Source organism: Elephas maximus, chromosome 21, assembly GCF_024166365.1.
Source record: "Elephas maximus indicus isolate mEleMax1 chromosome 21, mEleMax1 primary haplotype, whole genome shotgun sequence".
NCBI lineage: Eukaryota > Metazoa > Chordata > Mammalia > Proboscidea > Elephantidae > Elephas > Elephas maximus.
Window position 1 is genome coordinate 24,336,196 of NC_064839.1, and position 17,122 is coordinate 24,353,317.

At 45.1% G+C, this 17,122-nt stretch overlaps 1 protein-coding gene across 2 annotated transcripts; it reads right to left on the reverse strand.

The window, feature by feature from the left end:
- Window positions 1–613: 613 nt before the first annotated feature.
- On the reverse strand, window positions 614–17,088 carry CIAPIN1 (cytokine induced apoptosis inhibitor 1). 2 transcript variants are annotated; one of them, XR_007514694.1, is made up of 10 exons: window positions 16,997–17,088; window positions 12,110–12,285; window positions 11,454–11,606; window positions 9,881–9,957; window positions 8,214–8,379; window positions 6,857–6,930; window positions 5,878–5,993; window positions 2,172–2,253; window positions 1,505–1,698; window positions 614–734 (listed from the first exon to the last, which is right to left on the reverse strand). XR_007514694.1 is itself a non-coding variant. In XM_049864508.1 (9 exons), the coding sequence occupies exons 2-9, from the start codon at window positions 12,264–12,266 to the stop codon at window positions 1,588–1,590; spliced, it is 936 nt and encodes a 311-aa protein (XP_049720465.1). In that variant the 5' UTR covers window positions 12,267–12,285; window positions 16,997–17,088; the 3' UTR covers window positions 614–1,587. The 2 variants fall into 2 exon arrangements, 1 of the variants encoding a protein (XP_049720465.1); XM_049864508.1 differs by having other exon boundaries at window positions 614–1,698.
- Between the last annotated feature and the right edge of the window lie 34 nt (window positions 17,089–17,122).

The window sequence follows — 17,122 nt, forward strand, 5'->3', positions numbered from 1 at the left end:
CCTAGAGGGCACCCACAGTTCCTGCACTGGGGACCTCTCACAGGCCTCCTCACCATAACTTCTTCAAGGACAGCAGGAGACACTGTTCTCTAGACCTTCTTCTAAAGGATCCACTGATTAGGCCCACTCAGGATAATCTCCCTTTTGATTAAAGTCAATTGATTAAAACCCATTGCCATCGAGGCAATTCTGACTCTCAGCAACCCTACAGGACAGAGCAGAACGAACCCATAGGTTTTCCAAGGCTATAAATCTTTACGGAAGCAGACTGCCACGTCTTTCTCCCAAGGAGCAGCTGGTGGGTTTGAACGGCCAACCTTGTGGTTAGCAGCTGAGTGTTTAACCACTGCACCACGAGGGCTCCTTGTCAATTGATTAGGGAATTTCATCACATCTGCAAAATCTCTTCACCTTTACGACATAACCGAAGTCACGGCAGTGCTAGCTGTCACATTCACAGGTCCTGCTCAAACCCACGACTATGGGTCAGTGGGGTCACCTTAGAACTCGGCCCACCACAGGGCTTTAAAGTGCAACCAGAACTAAGCCATACCCATAACTAAAACCCTCCAGCAGGGACCAGGAGAAGCAAAAGCAAACGTAGAAAATCAAATCAAGTTTCAAGGATAGATACCAATGAACACCTTCATTTATTGGTAAAATATAAACATCCAGGTCGCAAACCCACACGATCTCTCCAAATATTTGGCAAGATTGATTCCAAGGCCGTGCAGCTGGATAACAAAGAGAATGAAGGGGACTCCTGGTCAGAGAGACTTATGGTTGGCTCAGAGTTCTGTCCTGCTTCCTTCTAATCCTCACCTCCTGGATCCTCTAAAGTAGATGGAGAGAGGCCCTATTTCCTAAGTGGGGGGCTGGCCATTTGCATGTGACACTCAGGCCCTCCAAAAAAGAAAGTTTCATGATTCAAGCTGAGCGTGGATGGCTGTCAGATATCTCACGCAGACACACCCCCTTACAACTGGTATATGGAAGTACACAGTTTAATACCTGCCGATGAACAGAAATGATGGCAGGACACAGGTGCGATGCCATGGCAAAACGGGGGTGGGGTGGGAGTGAAAGGGGCAGAGGGACACTGGGTAAAATCACAGCAACCAATGAGCAATTTCTTTGGTGCTGAGGTCATCAGACACTTGACTGATGTGCCCAAGAACTGCAGAGTGAGTAAACCACTGACTCTGGAAGACAGGTGGCACCACTGCTGAGCTTAGAATACAGCCGGGGCTAGAGCTTTGTCACAGATGTGAGTTATTATGGTCAGTAATTTAACACCAGGAGAGGGGCCTCTTCAGGCCACACTCCCCTCTCCCTAACATTAAGTGAAGAAACAGGCCCCCACACTCAGGGTAACCGGGCCCCACTATGTGTTGGTCTTTTCACATATAGCAGCACTACACGCCACTGCACCCCCAAATCCCGTTTCACTTTGTCTGCTAAGAACCCTCCCTACAACTGGGCTTCAAATAGAGAGTGAACAAACCCAGAGAAGGTGGGAGGAGCCACGGTGGTGGGATTTGAGGGACAGAATTGGCCAGAAACAGATGCGTTCATGCTGGGTCCTTCCTAGGCGTCGTGAAGGCCGCTGTTGCTTAGAAGCACCTGCTCCCCGGGTTTGAAGGCTGGCAGCCCGAGGTAGGGGCAGCTGGCGCAGCGGAACGCATCGCCTAGGTAGCACTGCGGAGAGAGAAGACACGATCACACAGAGAAGCCGAGTTATCAGTGGGTCCCAGAGATACAGGCCAGAAGAAGGAAGTCCTCATTTCATACTGTGGCCTGAAGGTCTAAATATTCAGTTTTTAAAATCTGTTGTTTCATGAAGTACAATAGTCAAGGGAAGATTCCTAGGCAGCCATAGTTCCATATTCTAAATAATTCAAATTACAGCCAAATGGCTAAATAACATCAGGCCTCATTAGGAAGTGGAAATACAAGGACCAAAAATAAGGACCAGAAAATCTGCCCACCCCCGCCCACCCGCCCACTATCAGGAGATAATCTCTCCTCTCCATTACTGTCTACAAACAGGTTCTCACACATTTGCCTATTATTACAAGATCTGAATGGGAGGCTCCTTGGAGCTTAGTTTAGGGTGACGCTCAGTACCACCGGGGGTTCTGTGAACACTGAGTAATTATCCAGGTATTTACGTTTCCACAAGCCGACTTGGGTTGGGAGATCTTCTGTTCCTTTGACTTCTCTTTTTCCAGTTCCTCTGCAAGGCCACATGTGCTGGGGGAAAATCAGCAGCTGATGAGATGTGCCACTACGCAGAAACTCCAAATCCCTGATGGCACCTAAGTGTGCTCTAAGACAGGGTGTCACCTCTTTAGACTGGTGTCATAACCAAATAAATGCCCCTGGGGCCAGGCAATAATGCACATGAGCAAGGCTGTTTGGGAGAAAGCAAGAGTGGTGGAAATGGGGACAGCTAGAGGGCACATGCCCTGTCTAAAGAGGGCACCATGACTAGGCTTCAGCTGGTCACTGTCGTGGGGAAAAGCACACTCAGTGCGGCCACGTTTTCCAAATCTAACAACAAAAAAAAAAACCTGAGTTTTTACTTGAAATTTGCTGATTTATAAATGCTGGCAACTTTCATATAAAACAACCAACCAACCACTCTGATAATTAAATAAGCCTGCAGGCCACCAGTTAACTTTTTACCACCCTTTCCATCCACTTATCAAACTAATATACAGATAGTAACACTGAGGCTTCCAGGCTGAGAGGACAAATGGAATGCACACATCTAATTTCGCTTTTCCTCAAAACCCCCCACAATTCCAGTAAAGGAATTTTTTTTTTATGAAGACATAAACTCACAAGCCCACTGCCATGGATTCGATTCCAGCTCACAGTGATCCTACAGGACAGAGTAAAACTTCCCCCATAAGGTTTCCAAAGAACAGCCGGTGGATTCGAACTGCTGATCTTTTGGTTACCAACCTGAGCTCTTAACCACTGCACCACCAAAAAAAAAAAAAAAAAAACCAAACCCACTGCCATCGAGTCAGTTCCGACTCATAACGACCCTGTAGGACAGAGCAGAGCTGCCCTATAGAGTTTCTGAGGGGTGCCTGGTGGATTTGAACTGCCAACCTTTTTGGTTAGCAGCCATAGCACTTAACCACTATGCCATCAGGTTTCCACTGTGCCTCCAGGGCCCCATAAACCCACAAAGACAGGGAATATTGGGAAGGAGATGAGAGCCATAGTGTTGGAAACTGAAAAGCAGGTGGAGGAGGGACAGCTGATCTAACGAACTTAAGAAAGCCAACTCAAAGCCAACAGTGAGGAACACTGAGTACCCACCCAAATTACAGCCTTGAAATCTCACAAGGCACTGGAATTGGTAGCACCAAGAGGCTAGAAGACTCTCTGTGAGAAATCTAACCAATCCAAGAGGAAAGGTCCAAAGGTAATGACTTTGGGATGCCCTCTCAAAGGCCTCCCAGGTCCTCTTCAATAAAACACACTCAACAAATCTACTACCTCTCTGCTTCGAGCTCCCAATCAGCTTTTTGCCCCCACTCTTAATCTTGACGACAACCACAGATCACCAGACATATTAAGAAAACTTCTAACATGGAAGTCAGGATGAAAACGAAAAGAAAAAAATAACTTGGAAGAAACAGACTATGCCGGGAGAAAAAAAACTTCGAAAGAACCATCACTATCTTTAAGAGAAAAAAGACATTATCATGTGCATGGAATAAAAGCAGGATTTTATTTAAGAATAAAAAAATGAATCCTAGAAATTAAAAACATGATACTAGAAATGAAATAACTCAATAGAAGTTCTAGAAGATAAGGTAAAAAAATCTCCCAGAAAGTGGGGCAAAAGGAAAATACAGAAAATGTGGAAGTACAGATTACACCTAAGAGGACCAACATCTGAGTACCAGGTGCTACAGAAAGAGAAAATAAACAGAGAAGACAGAATCATAAACAAAATGAAAGAAAAACTCCCAGGACTACAGACACGACTTTCTATACCGAAATGACGCATCAAACGCCTAGTACAAGGGATGAAAACCGACTTCTTGTAAAATGACACGGAGGATAAAGACGACCCCACAAGCCTCCCAAATGGAAAAAGAGGTCTTACAGAAAGGATCAAGAAACAGAATGGCCTCAGACATCTCAACAGAATCACTGAAAGAAAGAAGACAATAGAAATGTCAGTAAAATTCTGTAAAAATTATTTCCAACCTAGAGTTCTACACCCAAATGAGGGTAGAAAAAAGGCATTTTCAGACATGCAAAATCTCAAAAAAAAAACCAAACAAAAAAACACAAAGCTTTATGATCTCCCAGGTAGCCTTTCTAAGAAACTTCTAGAAGATTTATTCCACCAAAACAAAAGAAAACCAGAAAAGAGGAAGACCAGGATACAGGAAACAGGAACGCTAACAGGGAACAAGGAAAGTGATGCCAAGGCGTCAGCTCTGTTCCAGAGTCCCACGTGCACGGAGGAGCAGCGCGACCCAGGAGACGGACATGCTGAAGGCTGCCGCCGTCACCATTCCTGCTGCCACCGTAACCAGCCTTTCAACCCAAGGGCAGGTGCGTTGGCCCAGATTGTCCTTGGCTTGTCCTGACCACATACGGATAACATTCATCTTTCCCGTCTACACCCTGACGCCCAGGTCAGCTGAGGACATTCATTTAACCCCCACAGAAGCGCTCTGCTTTGATCTACTCCTGAGATTGGTAGGCTCTAGTGAGCCTCACGGCACCGGGTTTCTGGGTGGGTTTTAGTGAGCTTCCAGCAGGAAGCAGAGCAGCCCACTGCCTCTAAGGGTGTTTCTGCTGGTTTCCCAGCAACTGCATCATCCTCCAGCTCTGTCAGGTGCTCTAGTTATGGCCCACCTTGCATTGCTAGAACTTGCTCATGCCTTCCCTAGAAGAGGCTTGTAGGGGTTTGAACAGCGGCCCCCAGAAAGTCACACCTGCGAACCTGTAAGTGGGACCTTATTTGGAAAAGGGGGCTTTGCAGATGTAATTATGGATCTTGAGATGAGATCACCCTGGATTACCCGGGTGGGCCCTACATCCGATGACAAGTGTACTTATAAGAAACAGAAGAGAAGGCACAGAGACACAGAGAAGTACATGTGGAGGCAGAATTTCGGAGTTACGCAGCTCCAAGCCAAGGAATGCCTGGAGTCACCAGAAGCTGGAAGAGACAAGGAAAGATTCTCCCCTAGAGCCTTCAGAGGGAGCCTGGCCCAGCTGACACCCTGATTTCAGACTTCTGGCCTCCAGAATGTGAGAGGAGACTTCTGTTGTTTGAAGCCACTATGTTTGTGGCTGTTTGTTACAACAACTCTAGGAAGCTGATACAGGACTCTTACAGATTCTCAAAAGAAGCTGAGACCAAACCATGAGCCAAAGACCCTGTGCAGCTCATCTTCTCCTGGGAGCCTTCATACAATAATGGGAATACTGATCTCCCCTACATACCAGCTTCGGGCTTACTCCTCAGTTCTTCACATCTAAATAGCATGTTGTTTGGAAATTCATCACAGGTGGCAAGCCACCAAAAAAGCCAGGGCCTGACTAACACAGACTTTGCAGAGTGGTCACCCCTGTGGGGAGAGGGAGATGCAGGTGAGGAAGCATGTACGGTGACTTCTCCTCCTAGGAAGTTTCTGTGTCTTAACCCGGGAGATCAGTACACGGGTGTTTGCTTTGTTATTCTTTAAAGTGGACCTTTTAATATATTTCTCTGTGTGCATGATACATTTCACAATAAAACATATATTTTAAAAACAGTAAAATACTGCGGTTACTTGGGAACCAGGAGCCACTGGGCGCAGCATGGCAGACTCTGCTTCCTCCAACGCTTACCAGTTCTTACAAGCCTTCCTCTTTTTCCCTTCTCCACATGATGCAGCCCGCAGGGAAGCTGGGTCTGGCCTCTTCAAATCTTCTGGATCGAGCAGCTCATCTGAGTCAATGAGATCCTGGAGGGTGTTCAAAGCAATCAGTGACCCAGTCGCAGTCTCCGCTAAGGAGAAGCTAAAGTGATCACAGGCAGCGGTGGCAGATTAACCGCTGCAGCGGAAAGACGACTGCGAAGGTCCCGCCCTCCTTTGGACTGATCGCATGTTCAGTCTGACCGCCACACTCAAGTAACCGACTGTGAGCGAAGCTTTGTCCACAAAAGACTCATTAGGATGAAACTCATTTACAGGAGAAATAGTTGTAAGACCCGGCCAGCAGTGTGTAGAGAATACACATGCATGTGTGCTTATGAGGGGAGGAGAGTTACGGATAGAAAAAAAGGTTCTATTTATTTAAATAAAGGGCTGTCATGTGAAAAAGGAATCAAATACTTTCTGTGAAGTTCCAGAGAAGAGGGCAAATAATTATACACACATTTGTTTGATTCTCTGAGAAGCACACGGGCAGTCTGTAAACTCTATGAAGGCATAACCTACTTTGCTGGCCACTCTAACCTGAACAGCTGTACAAATGAAGAACTTAATTGATGGAAAGTGCTGCTCTTGAGACAGTGAGCCTTCACTGACTTGCCCAGACAAAGGGGCCAATAAAAACGTGCTCACTGGCAAACTCTTCTTCAGGTTCGCACATGCCCACGACAGCCTTTAAACTGTCACATGAAATAAGAAGAAAGTCTGCGGGGAAAAGGGATGCTAAAAAGAAATTTACAATGCCACCAATGCAGAATTTCACCTCAACAAAAGACACCAGTAACAGGCACAGACATGACTTTCACCCTAACCAGTCCATAAAGTCCACTGAAAACTATGGCTGTTCACACCCAAAATGGGGCCCAGAAGAAATGACCACGGTGGCAACTCACCATGCTGTCATCCTCCATATCGTTGGCGGAGAGTGTCCACAGCTTGGCAGCAGCAGGGTCCACAGCAGGCTTCACTGAGTCCAGCCAATGAGAGAAAAAGTTCCGTGAGAGCAGCCAGATACAAACAACAAGCGCTTTCTACCGAGGAACTACATGCAGAAGAGAACACCCAGCTCCACCACTTACAAAAGGCAGGACCTTGGGGCTAACCACTTTATGATAGTAAAGACGTCATCGTTTGTTAAGCACATGCATTATCTAACGTAACCCTATTAACAATTTGAGATAAGTGTATTTTTGGTACCCTAATTTTACAGATGAAGAATCAGGTTCAGAGCATTTAAAAAACCTGCCACAAATAAAAGTCTGACTCCAAAGTAATGCGTTTAACCTCCACTCTACATTGCTTCTCCCTCCTTATCTTAGGTTCCATCCCTACAGCAGGTGTTCTGAGGATTAAATGAGAAAGTGTGTCAAAAGGCTTTATAAACAGCAAAGCTTTAGCCTCACACGAACCTGCTAAACACAAGGAAATGGGCTCTGGAGGTGATGGTGACAGTGGAACACACATCAGCGGCAGACACAGCCTCACACCTCCTGCAGGCCAGGAGAATGCAGGGAAGAGCCTGAGAGAGCAGACCACCAGACTCGGACTGCGGCAGAGCCTCAAACAGGACCTTTGGGGTAAGGGAGCTCCAAGTCACAGCCCCATTGTGACTACAGACCTTCCGCAGAGCACACTGCTCATCTCTGCTGTTCCCACCCAAGGTTAGGATCCCAAAGATTTCCTGAAGATTAAGCTGGACGGTCAAGACAATACAGTGTGCATGTACCAATAAATATCTGGACATTTTTGCATACCTTACAGCTGGGATAATTTTCTCAGTTCAAGCATTAAAAAAGAGTACTAGGAAGGACGAGAGTGGTGGCAAAGCAGGGAGGGGGCTGTGATTTTCCAGGCAGAAAAGCTTACTTAGGAAAAACAGGACGCAGAGGGACAGGACACCCTTCTCTACCATTACCATACCTGTGAGGTCTTCTGAGGATAACGGCTGCCTTCCTGGGCCTGGACAGACTCCATGAACTAAACTAAGAGACTCCTCTAGAGTCAGGAGACCTCAGCCTCCTCTGGTCGCGAGGAAGGAGCTGATCTGACAGTAACTGTCTATTATTGGTTTTGGATCTGAATATGCCCAGAATAATAGTACATTAAGCATTCTTCCATTTAGAAATGACCAGAATCAAAGAAAGAAGAATCCTCTAAAAATAATGCCCCCTCATTTATATCTCTGGCTCAATTTCTACTACGTCCCTCCAAACCCATTTGAATGGAAGGATGTCCCTGCGGCAGCCTTACCTGAAGGAGACTTCTTAGCAATGGAAAGCTTAAGCTGACTAGAAGAACCCACTTCAAAGTTTGGTTTTTTGCCTGTGATCTGGACAGACAGCAGGCCATCACTTTGGTAACCCAGGTGTTCTTGGACAGACTGCATTTCCTCGGGGCTTAAGGATTCTCGCTGCAGCTGGAATTCCAGACATCAAAAGGATCAGTCCATACTCCGCCTATGAGATCATGCTTTACTGTGTCCGCGTCAAACCCTCGTTTCTGTGTGTTAGGCATGTAATAGCTGAAGGTAACAGCACTTTAGGCTTCACATTCAATTTCTCACTGAGCAGAGCCCTAGACTATAACTTTTGTCCATATGTTTACTTTGAGCCTACCCTTTGGAAAATTTTTATCAAAGATTTATTAGGGTCACATCATTGTGTCAGTCACTGTGGGGGCTGTACTGCTTATGATTATACAAAGATGATTTAGATGTGGTCCTACTGAATAGGGTCAACACCCAGAGTGGGACACATGCTCGCAACAAAGATGGTAGAAATCTACATCCTAAAGAAGAGAGAACGACAGGGGAGGGAGCTGCTTTCTAGGTTCCCTGGGAAGAAGCAGCAGACAGCAAAGGTAAAAAAAGGTGTATGTGGGGCGGGCATGCCACCTCTGCATCCAAAAATTACAGAGCGGTTAAATGAATCATAGTCCACCCACAGCATGAAATACTGTTACACCGCCAGTAAGACTGAGGGGAGATACGCTGAGCTAGATAAATGTCTAAGATACCTAAGACTGGGAAAAAAGCTAGTGACACAACGACATATATGTATGACCTTATTTGCATTTTAAAAAAGAAGTGCGTGAACATGATTGTAGGTATGCTTGTAAATACACAGAAAAAGGTCTGAATGGACAATCAAAAAATACACTGCTGGCTTCCTCTGGGGAAGGAAGTATGAAGACAGACTGAGATGTCACTTTATATTCTTCTGCATTTTTGGAATTTTTATGAACATTCCTTATTTTAGAATAAAGAATAGAAAACCTTAAAATTAAAGGAAAAAAAATAAGAGGTAGGCATAAAGAAATGAAGGCCCTAGGTTATGCAGCAAATCACCGGCACAGTTAGAAAGCACGGCCATCTCATAGTAGAACACTTATCATCTCTCACACACGTAAGAAAACGTCAGCACTGGAGAGGAATGGAGAGAGAGAAACGCCTCTTTAACTACTCCACTGAATTGTCAGAAATAGGATTTGCACCCGTTGACCTACTCCAGCTTCCCACCAAAAATCTGAGCATGATGGATGGATGATCTAGGTGCTTCACTTGGGCCTAAGGTTTGTGCCCATTTAAAGAGCTGTGTCTGAAGCTGCTCTCCCTGCCTCAGCAGTCACCACCACTCATCCAGCACTGAGGAGACCAGAACATTCCCCAACCCACATGGGCCCAAGCTGAGTCTCTTCAAAGGAGACCAGTTTCCAGAAGTTTTATTCCTTGAGGCATACTGTATCTCATTCAGTTTGCTGTATTTCTAAATATGTTTCATATTCCTAAGTAACACTTATCATCTCATCTTCAGGGCTGTTATTTCCCCCTGATTCTCTCCATAAAGTTCACAAAGAGATACTCTGTTTAGCTACCCAAGGTTTAAATTCCGAGCAAAGAAGGTTGTCTACAAACATACCTCTTTTACTTCCACAAGACCAGAAAGAGTCAGGGCCGAACACAGTTTAGATGCTGTCTTTACTTTGCTATTGTTAACTGCCAAGAGGAAAACGCCAATTAATAGCTTTACAGGTCAAAGCAGGAAAAATGATAAAGTCTCTATCCTACCTGGGTCAGCAGACACCAAAACAGTAATAATCAATTCCGTGTAAGGCATATGGATTTTAGTGATAGTATTTTCATTTGACCAATTCTTCTGGTTGTTTAAAATGCTCTTAACTACATGCTATTAAGTGTTAAATTCCATTATTATTGTTCCTTATCACTCTCTGCTTCTGGAAAGCATATACACCTCCAGGGGTTGTTAGATTACAAAAGAGGTTTATAAACTGTAAAGTGTACCAAAATACAGGTATTCTCTCTGGATAGTTCTGACAAAGAGACACTGTGTTTAATTACCCAAGGTTTAAATTCCCAGCAAAGAGTGCTAGTTTTTTTTTATACACACCACAGGAGCCCTGGTGGTGCTGTGGTTAAGAGCTTGGCTGTTAACCAAAAGGATGGCAGTTTGAATCCACCAGCTGCTCCTTGGAAACCCTACGGGGCAGTTCTACTCTGTCCTACAGGGTTTCTAAAATTCCAGAATTGAATGATTCTAGATTGACAGCTACACCACTGGGCAAAAAAGAGGTTTTTCTTTCTTGGACCTACTGTTAAGCTTCACGTGAATCAATAATTACCTCTTCATTCCCAGGCTTCCGGCCATTATATTAAAACATTTTATTTTGAAATAATTACAGATTCACAGGAAGTTGCAAAAAAAAAAAAAAATGTTCGAGGCGGTCCCGTGTACCCTCTGCCCAATTCCTCCCCATGGGAACATCACCTATAACTACAGTACAACCTAAAGACCAGGAAACTGACATTGGTATAGTCCATGTGGCTTATTCAGATTTCACCAGGCTTACCCAAATCGCTTGTGTGTGCATAGTTCTACACGATTTGATCACATGTAGACTTGTGTGAACACCACCACAATCAAAATACAGAAGTGTTCCATCACAAGGATCCCTTGTGCTGCCCTTTGAAGCCACACACACACACCTGCCCTCCCATTCCTAAGCCCTGGGGACTACTAATCCACTCTCCAACACTATTCTTTTGTTATTTCAAGCCTGTCATATGAATGGACTCATACAGCATGTAACCTTTTGAAACTGTTTTTTCACTCAGCATAATTCCCTTGAGATCCATCCAAGTTGCTGCATGTACCAATAGTTTGTTCTTTTTTATTGCTGCATAGTTTTCCACGGTATGGATATACCGCAGTTTGCTTAACCATGTACCTGTTGAAGGACCCAGCCATTCTCAAATGGGCAGTTTCTTTCTATTTTACTACCTAACAGGTCAAGCAAAGATCACAATTTCTTCTGAGCTGTTGTTTCAAATTTTAACAACAGCTTATCCCTAAGAAGGTTCTGCTGTACAAATACTGATCTCCAAACCCTATTCCTTGCTCAGGGAGGTGTAGCAAGCATACCCCAAAATTCAACTCTATTCAACTCTAGTCTTCCGAGTGTAGATCTTCTTACCTATAGCCGTCTCTACTGGCTCTTTCAGAAAAAGACATCCACCAGGCCGAAGAATCCGGGCCATCTCAGCCAAAATCTCAGCACTGTGCAGGGTGGTGCTTCCCGGAACGACACCCGACAAAATAAAGTCAAAGCTGGATTCTTTGTGGGCAGCTGAAAAGCAGGAAGACTCAGCAATCACCTGAACCCGAGAAGCAATCTCCTAATTACTTCCAAGACCCCACAAAGGACATAGGCCTTGCCCTGGGAAAATGAACACCTACCTGTTCAGCAGACACTATTCTACCATCACTACCAGCAACAGGGCCAATGAATCTGCTGCCCTGTTCTCCCTCGGTCTTACTAATTCCATATCCCTTTATATGCTCAGCGAAAGGAAGTAAAAAAGGATGCTGTGAAGAGTAAACTTCTTTAAAAAATGTGGAACAGCTAATAAGAAATAAGAACTACTTATACAAACCATCGACCACATTCCCAGGTCTGCTACCTCTCAAATGAAAACGACAAGTGACTGGCCACTACTATCACGTGCCTCTCAGAACAAACCCTCAGAGACCCAGGAGCTGCAGAAACGCAGCACTCCCGTCAAGAGCCCTCACTCCGGGAAAGACAACACGGGGCAGTTCTACTCTGTCCTACAGAGTACAGCTACTTACACTGCAACAGCTGGCTGATGTTTTCCACTGACACATGCCCCTCACTGCCAGTCAACGCTTGAAGCTTATCCACCAGTTCTTTCAGAGCTTCCACTGGGGACGACCTGTCCCAGACCACCACCACACGCTGGCCAGCTGAGATCCCAAAGTCTGCCATTCCTGCAGCACTGACGGACCTAAAGGCAAAGCAGAAGCAAGACTGAGGAGACAAATGTACACTTCAATCATGGGATATTATCAGATAAGGTTAGAATCACGACCCAATGTAGACCTCCCACCAACTCTGCTGACAACATCAGAAAATCTTACTGTAGATGCTATTCAGGCTCTTTAGTCTGAACAAATGAACCCATTATCTCAAGGTTTCATGACCCCAACATTCCCAAAAAAGGCAGAGAGAGGATCCTGACCTTGCAGAGTCAAGAAAAGAAGATTAGAGTCAAGTAAGAAGGATGGAGGCAGAAAAATTACTTCCTCTTTGTTTTAGGAAGACAACTCAGCTTGAACAGACTATAAGAAACGACATTAATTAGGGAGAAGTATGAGTCAGCAAGGAAGGCAAATAAATTGGCAGACATAAATCAGCCACAAGCTTAATTTAAAAACAAAAAAAAGAAATGACACACTTAAATCCAGCAAACTGAATACAGTTATTTCTTCTTTTGTCAAAATAAATGTGAAAATTCAATTCTATTGGATCTACAGTGATCAATAGCAGCTACTATGTCTCAACCTTTAACGAGTAGCCAGACTGTTCAAAGCACTTTACACACATTATCTCACTGGACCCTCAAAACAGCTTTAAATTAGTTATTATTCTCATCTTATAGTCAGGAAACAGAAGCAGTTGACTTTGTCCAGGTTACACAACTTGTGTTAACAGCTGGGACTTGAATCCATCTGACTGCGAAGCCCAACCTTTTAACCTATGGAAATTTTTCCCCACGGGTCAGCTTTCTCTTCCACTTGATACTGAGGTGAATACAGGATGTACTCAATGAAACGAGGTCAGGAGGTAGCACTCTACTCAGTTCCTTCCTTCCTTCTTTTTCACACATTAATGCCACGAAGTTTCTGACTTAAAAGGGCTCAAGTGAATAAAACAGACAGAAATTGTAGTAGAGGCGTCAGGCATGGATCAGTCTTATGCTGAACACCTGTGATTTCTGCAGAAGTGGCTAACTCAGTGATAATTATGCCACTACAGACACTCTGGAACGGAATTTAAGCCATGTCCAGTACACTCTTCCTTCTTTAAATATGTTCACTTTGAAATGACTCTCCTCTCTTTGCCTACAAAACATGTCCAGGTTAGCTAGAGTCACCCTTAAATACTATAGAACTTTGATCTTGTCACTCATTTTCTAGAGGAGTTACTAAGGGTTTACGTTTCTACAGCAGAGTCAAAACTCCTCGGCCTTCTGGATTTCGGCCCTCCATAATCTGGCTCCCCCTGTATCTCCTACCACTCCTGTTCACACGGCAAAGCAGATCTCTCCTTGTTCTATGAAAACCATTGCATTTTCACTCTATCATGCTTTTTTCTAGTTCTTTCCATGTGGAATGTCAGCCTTTTGTTATCCTGACACCACTGCCAACCACCAGGAAAAAGATGCCAAGTGCTACCAGACAAGCAGCATTCCTTAATCATTTAATTTTGGTTTTTAAATCCCTAAAAAGCTCACATCAAGAATTGACGCTTTTAAGCTTTTATCTGTCACATAATGTTGAGAGAAAGCCGCTGCAAATCTTTAAAGTGAGTAACTTGGGCTCAACCTCACATTTCAGAACCAACCAGGGAAGAGGGGAGTATGGATTGCTGGGCATTAAATTGTAAGAAATAAATGACCTGTTTCTAGACTGATGTTGGAACATGTTCTCCCTCGGGACAACTGAAAGGAATGACAAACCCCCTGCCCAACGGTGACTACTACAATCTTGGACTTGTACTCACAGAAAAACCCTCATGAAGAAAACAAGGGGCAAAGGTTACTTATTAACTAGACAGAAAGCCAGATATCTAGACCTTTTCAGTAACATTTATGGGGCAGAGTTTTATGGAATACAGGTTTTGAGTACATGCACGCACAGGGGTTCTATCTACCACTGGATCTTCTATATGACCATGGGTAAGTTATTAGCCTCTCTGAGTTTATTTTCTCATCAATAATGTAGGGATAATACCTGGTATTTTGCAAAGCTGCTGTCAGAATAAATGAGAAGATAAAAATACGGAAAGCACTCAGTAGGGTCTGGCACATAAAGCTCAATAAAGTAATGTCCTTAAGAGAACTGTGGGCCTCCACTCTTCTGTGGACAGTTTATTTGGCTTTGCTCCAAATAGTCATATAAAACCTGATCCTCCTCAGCCATACCTGGGAGGAGGACTCCTCAGGGAGTGATGTGAAGCTTCGTTTCCACTGTTAGCATTACTCGGTATAAGAGCTACACTTTACAACAGCTTGGACAGTACTCGGGTGGGCTTGTGTCAGTAAATCAGAAGAACGTAAAATGCTACGCACTGCATATCCCCCAAACCTAATATTCTTATGGCACGCAGGGGCTCGTAAAATGCATATATGAAACATTAACCCTCAAAAAGCAAACCAAAAACCAAACCAAACCTGTTGCCGTCGGGCTGATTCCGACTCATTGCAACCCTAGAGGCCAAAGCAGAACTGCCCCATAGGGTTTCCAAGCAGCGGCAGGTGAATTTGAAATGCCAGCCTTCTGGTTAGCTGCCGTGGCACTTAACCACTGACCCACCAATTTCAGTCAGCATCTTCCAGATAAAATGGGAGACAATGCTCTTTTAAGTATCTGAAAGCCAAAGTATGATACTTTTCATTATCTGAGTTTTGTGAAGGTGTTGTTACGGATCTGTCTTTTAAAAAAAAACAATTAGGAAAAACGTCTGGCACCTAAGCCAACATTTTTAGAAGCTGTGACTTAGAGTCGGGTTTAATATCTAAAGAGTGGTGGGGTAGAAGGCATTGCCATGTCACTGGCCACGTTAGGCACCTCTCCAACTCTGACTGCTGCACACACATGCTCCGGGCTCTTCTGAAATGTTACTGGGAAGCAGTAAAAGCAGACGTCTCAATACTTTCTGGAGATATGCTTGCTCATTTTTAAAGTACCTGGTAAACATCCAATTTTGAGGCACTGGACCCCGTGTAAGGGTGAAGGGAGTTGGTTGGAAAAATAATAATAATAATAAGGTTCAAGTTTGGGCTTCAGTTCAATCCTTTTAAGTTAGGTGCAAAAAAAGTTCCAAGAATACTGACAACTGTTTGTCAGAAAGCAGAATTTTAATGAAAATGACCTGACTGAAGCACATGGGCACACACGCACAAAGGGAAATTAAACAAAAAAAGGTGGGAATCAGTAGGGCAAAGAAACGGAAGACTTTGTCTCCAGGCTACTTAGGCGTGTGTCAGGAGTTAAAAGTTTCAGAAATGATATCCCAGTTGAACTACAGTTTGCACAGGAAGGCTCTTTCAAAGATGGGTGGGCAGAACTCAGAAAACAAAATCTCATGGAGAGATCAGTAGTACTTGGCTAAATCCAGAAATATGGATCTGACATCTTCACATTTGGGGAGTAGGCTTGGCTTAGACCAAACACAGAAGACAGGAGGGTGATTTGAAAAGGATAGAGTTGATTAAAAAAAAAAAAAAAAACCCTTGCTGTCCAGTCAATTCCGACTCATAGTGACCCTACAGGACAGAGTAGAGCTGCTCCATACCGTTTCCAAGGAGCGCCTGGTGGATTCGAACTGCCGACCTTTTGGTTAGCAGCCATAGCTCTTAACCACTATGCCACCAGGGTTTCCAGACTTGATAAGGAGTGTACAAAACACAGCTTTAAAAGATACAAAAACAAGGGTCTAACTGTAAACACAAAAAATTTACAGACTCACATGCTTAGCTCCTCTGGTCAGTTATGCTCAATCTAAAAACCACTTACTTCTTCCTATTAAGCCTCCCTTGATGATATCCCAGAGCCCTTGTGGGGCAGTGGTTAAGAGCTACGGCTGCTAACCAAAAGGTCAGCAGTACAAATCCATCAGCCGCTCCTTGGAAACCCTATGGAGCAGTTCTCCTCTGTCCTATAGGGTCGCTATGAGTCTGGTTTGATGATACCCCACCGAGGCAATCCGTATTTACATTCCTGTCTAGTGACTGGACCACCATCTCCTTGGGCCACCCAGAGCTTTGTACTCAATGTCAGAATGAGCGACACCAGCCTTTCCCAAACTTACAGATGCTACAAATCACCTGGGACACTTGTTAAAATTCTCGACTGTACCCTGATATACTCAATCAGCTGTCCAGGTATACCTGAGTATCGTTTTACTAACAAGCAAGCATCTTGGAATGGTTCTTCCAATTTGGCACGTTTGAGGAAATAATTACACCAACTCAACACCTTGGAGGTTCAGGCAAGTCATACGCTCAAAATTACAACCTGTGGGCTCGGGCACCTCCAGGCTTTCGTTCTTTGCTGCGAGGTACCCGCAGAAACCGTAACTTCAGCTCCCCCCATGTTAGTTAGAAGCTGGGTCTCAGACCCAGGTCTCCCGGACACCGGGTCAGGGCTCTTCCTCCCCAGCGCAGTGCCCTCGGGGACTCGGACCCAGGTCGGTTGTGCGAGAGACGAGGCAGCCCCGAAGGGCAGGGAGCCTGGGCGTCAGAAGCCCGGGGCAGGCAGGGCCGGTCATCGGCTTCTCCCGGTCTGAAGCCCGCGAGGGCCCTCAGGGGGGTGGCCCCGGTTATATTCCCACCGAGGGAAGGGCCTGGGAATAGGAAATGAGGGGATGTGGGGACGAAGGCGCATCGGAGTGGGGCCGCTGCGGTAGATCGGGCTCTCGGGCCCCGCGCTCACCTGGCAACCCAGCTCGCTCCGGGTTTCTCCGCAGCAGCCGGCTTCTCGCTTCGCGCCGCTCGCGAGAGGAGGAGGCTCCAGCTGCGCAAGGAGGGCGGAAGTGCTAACACCTTGGTCCCGGCGCTA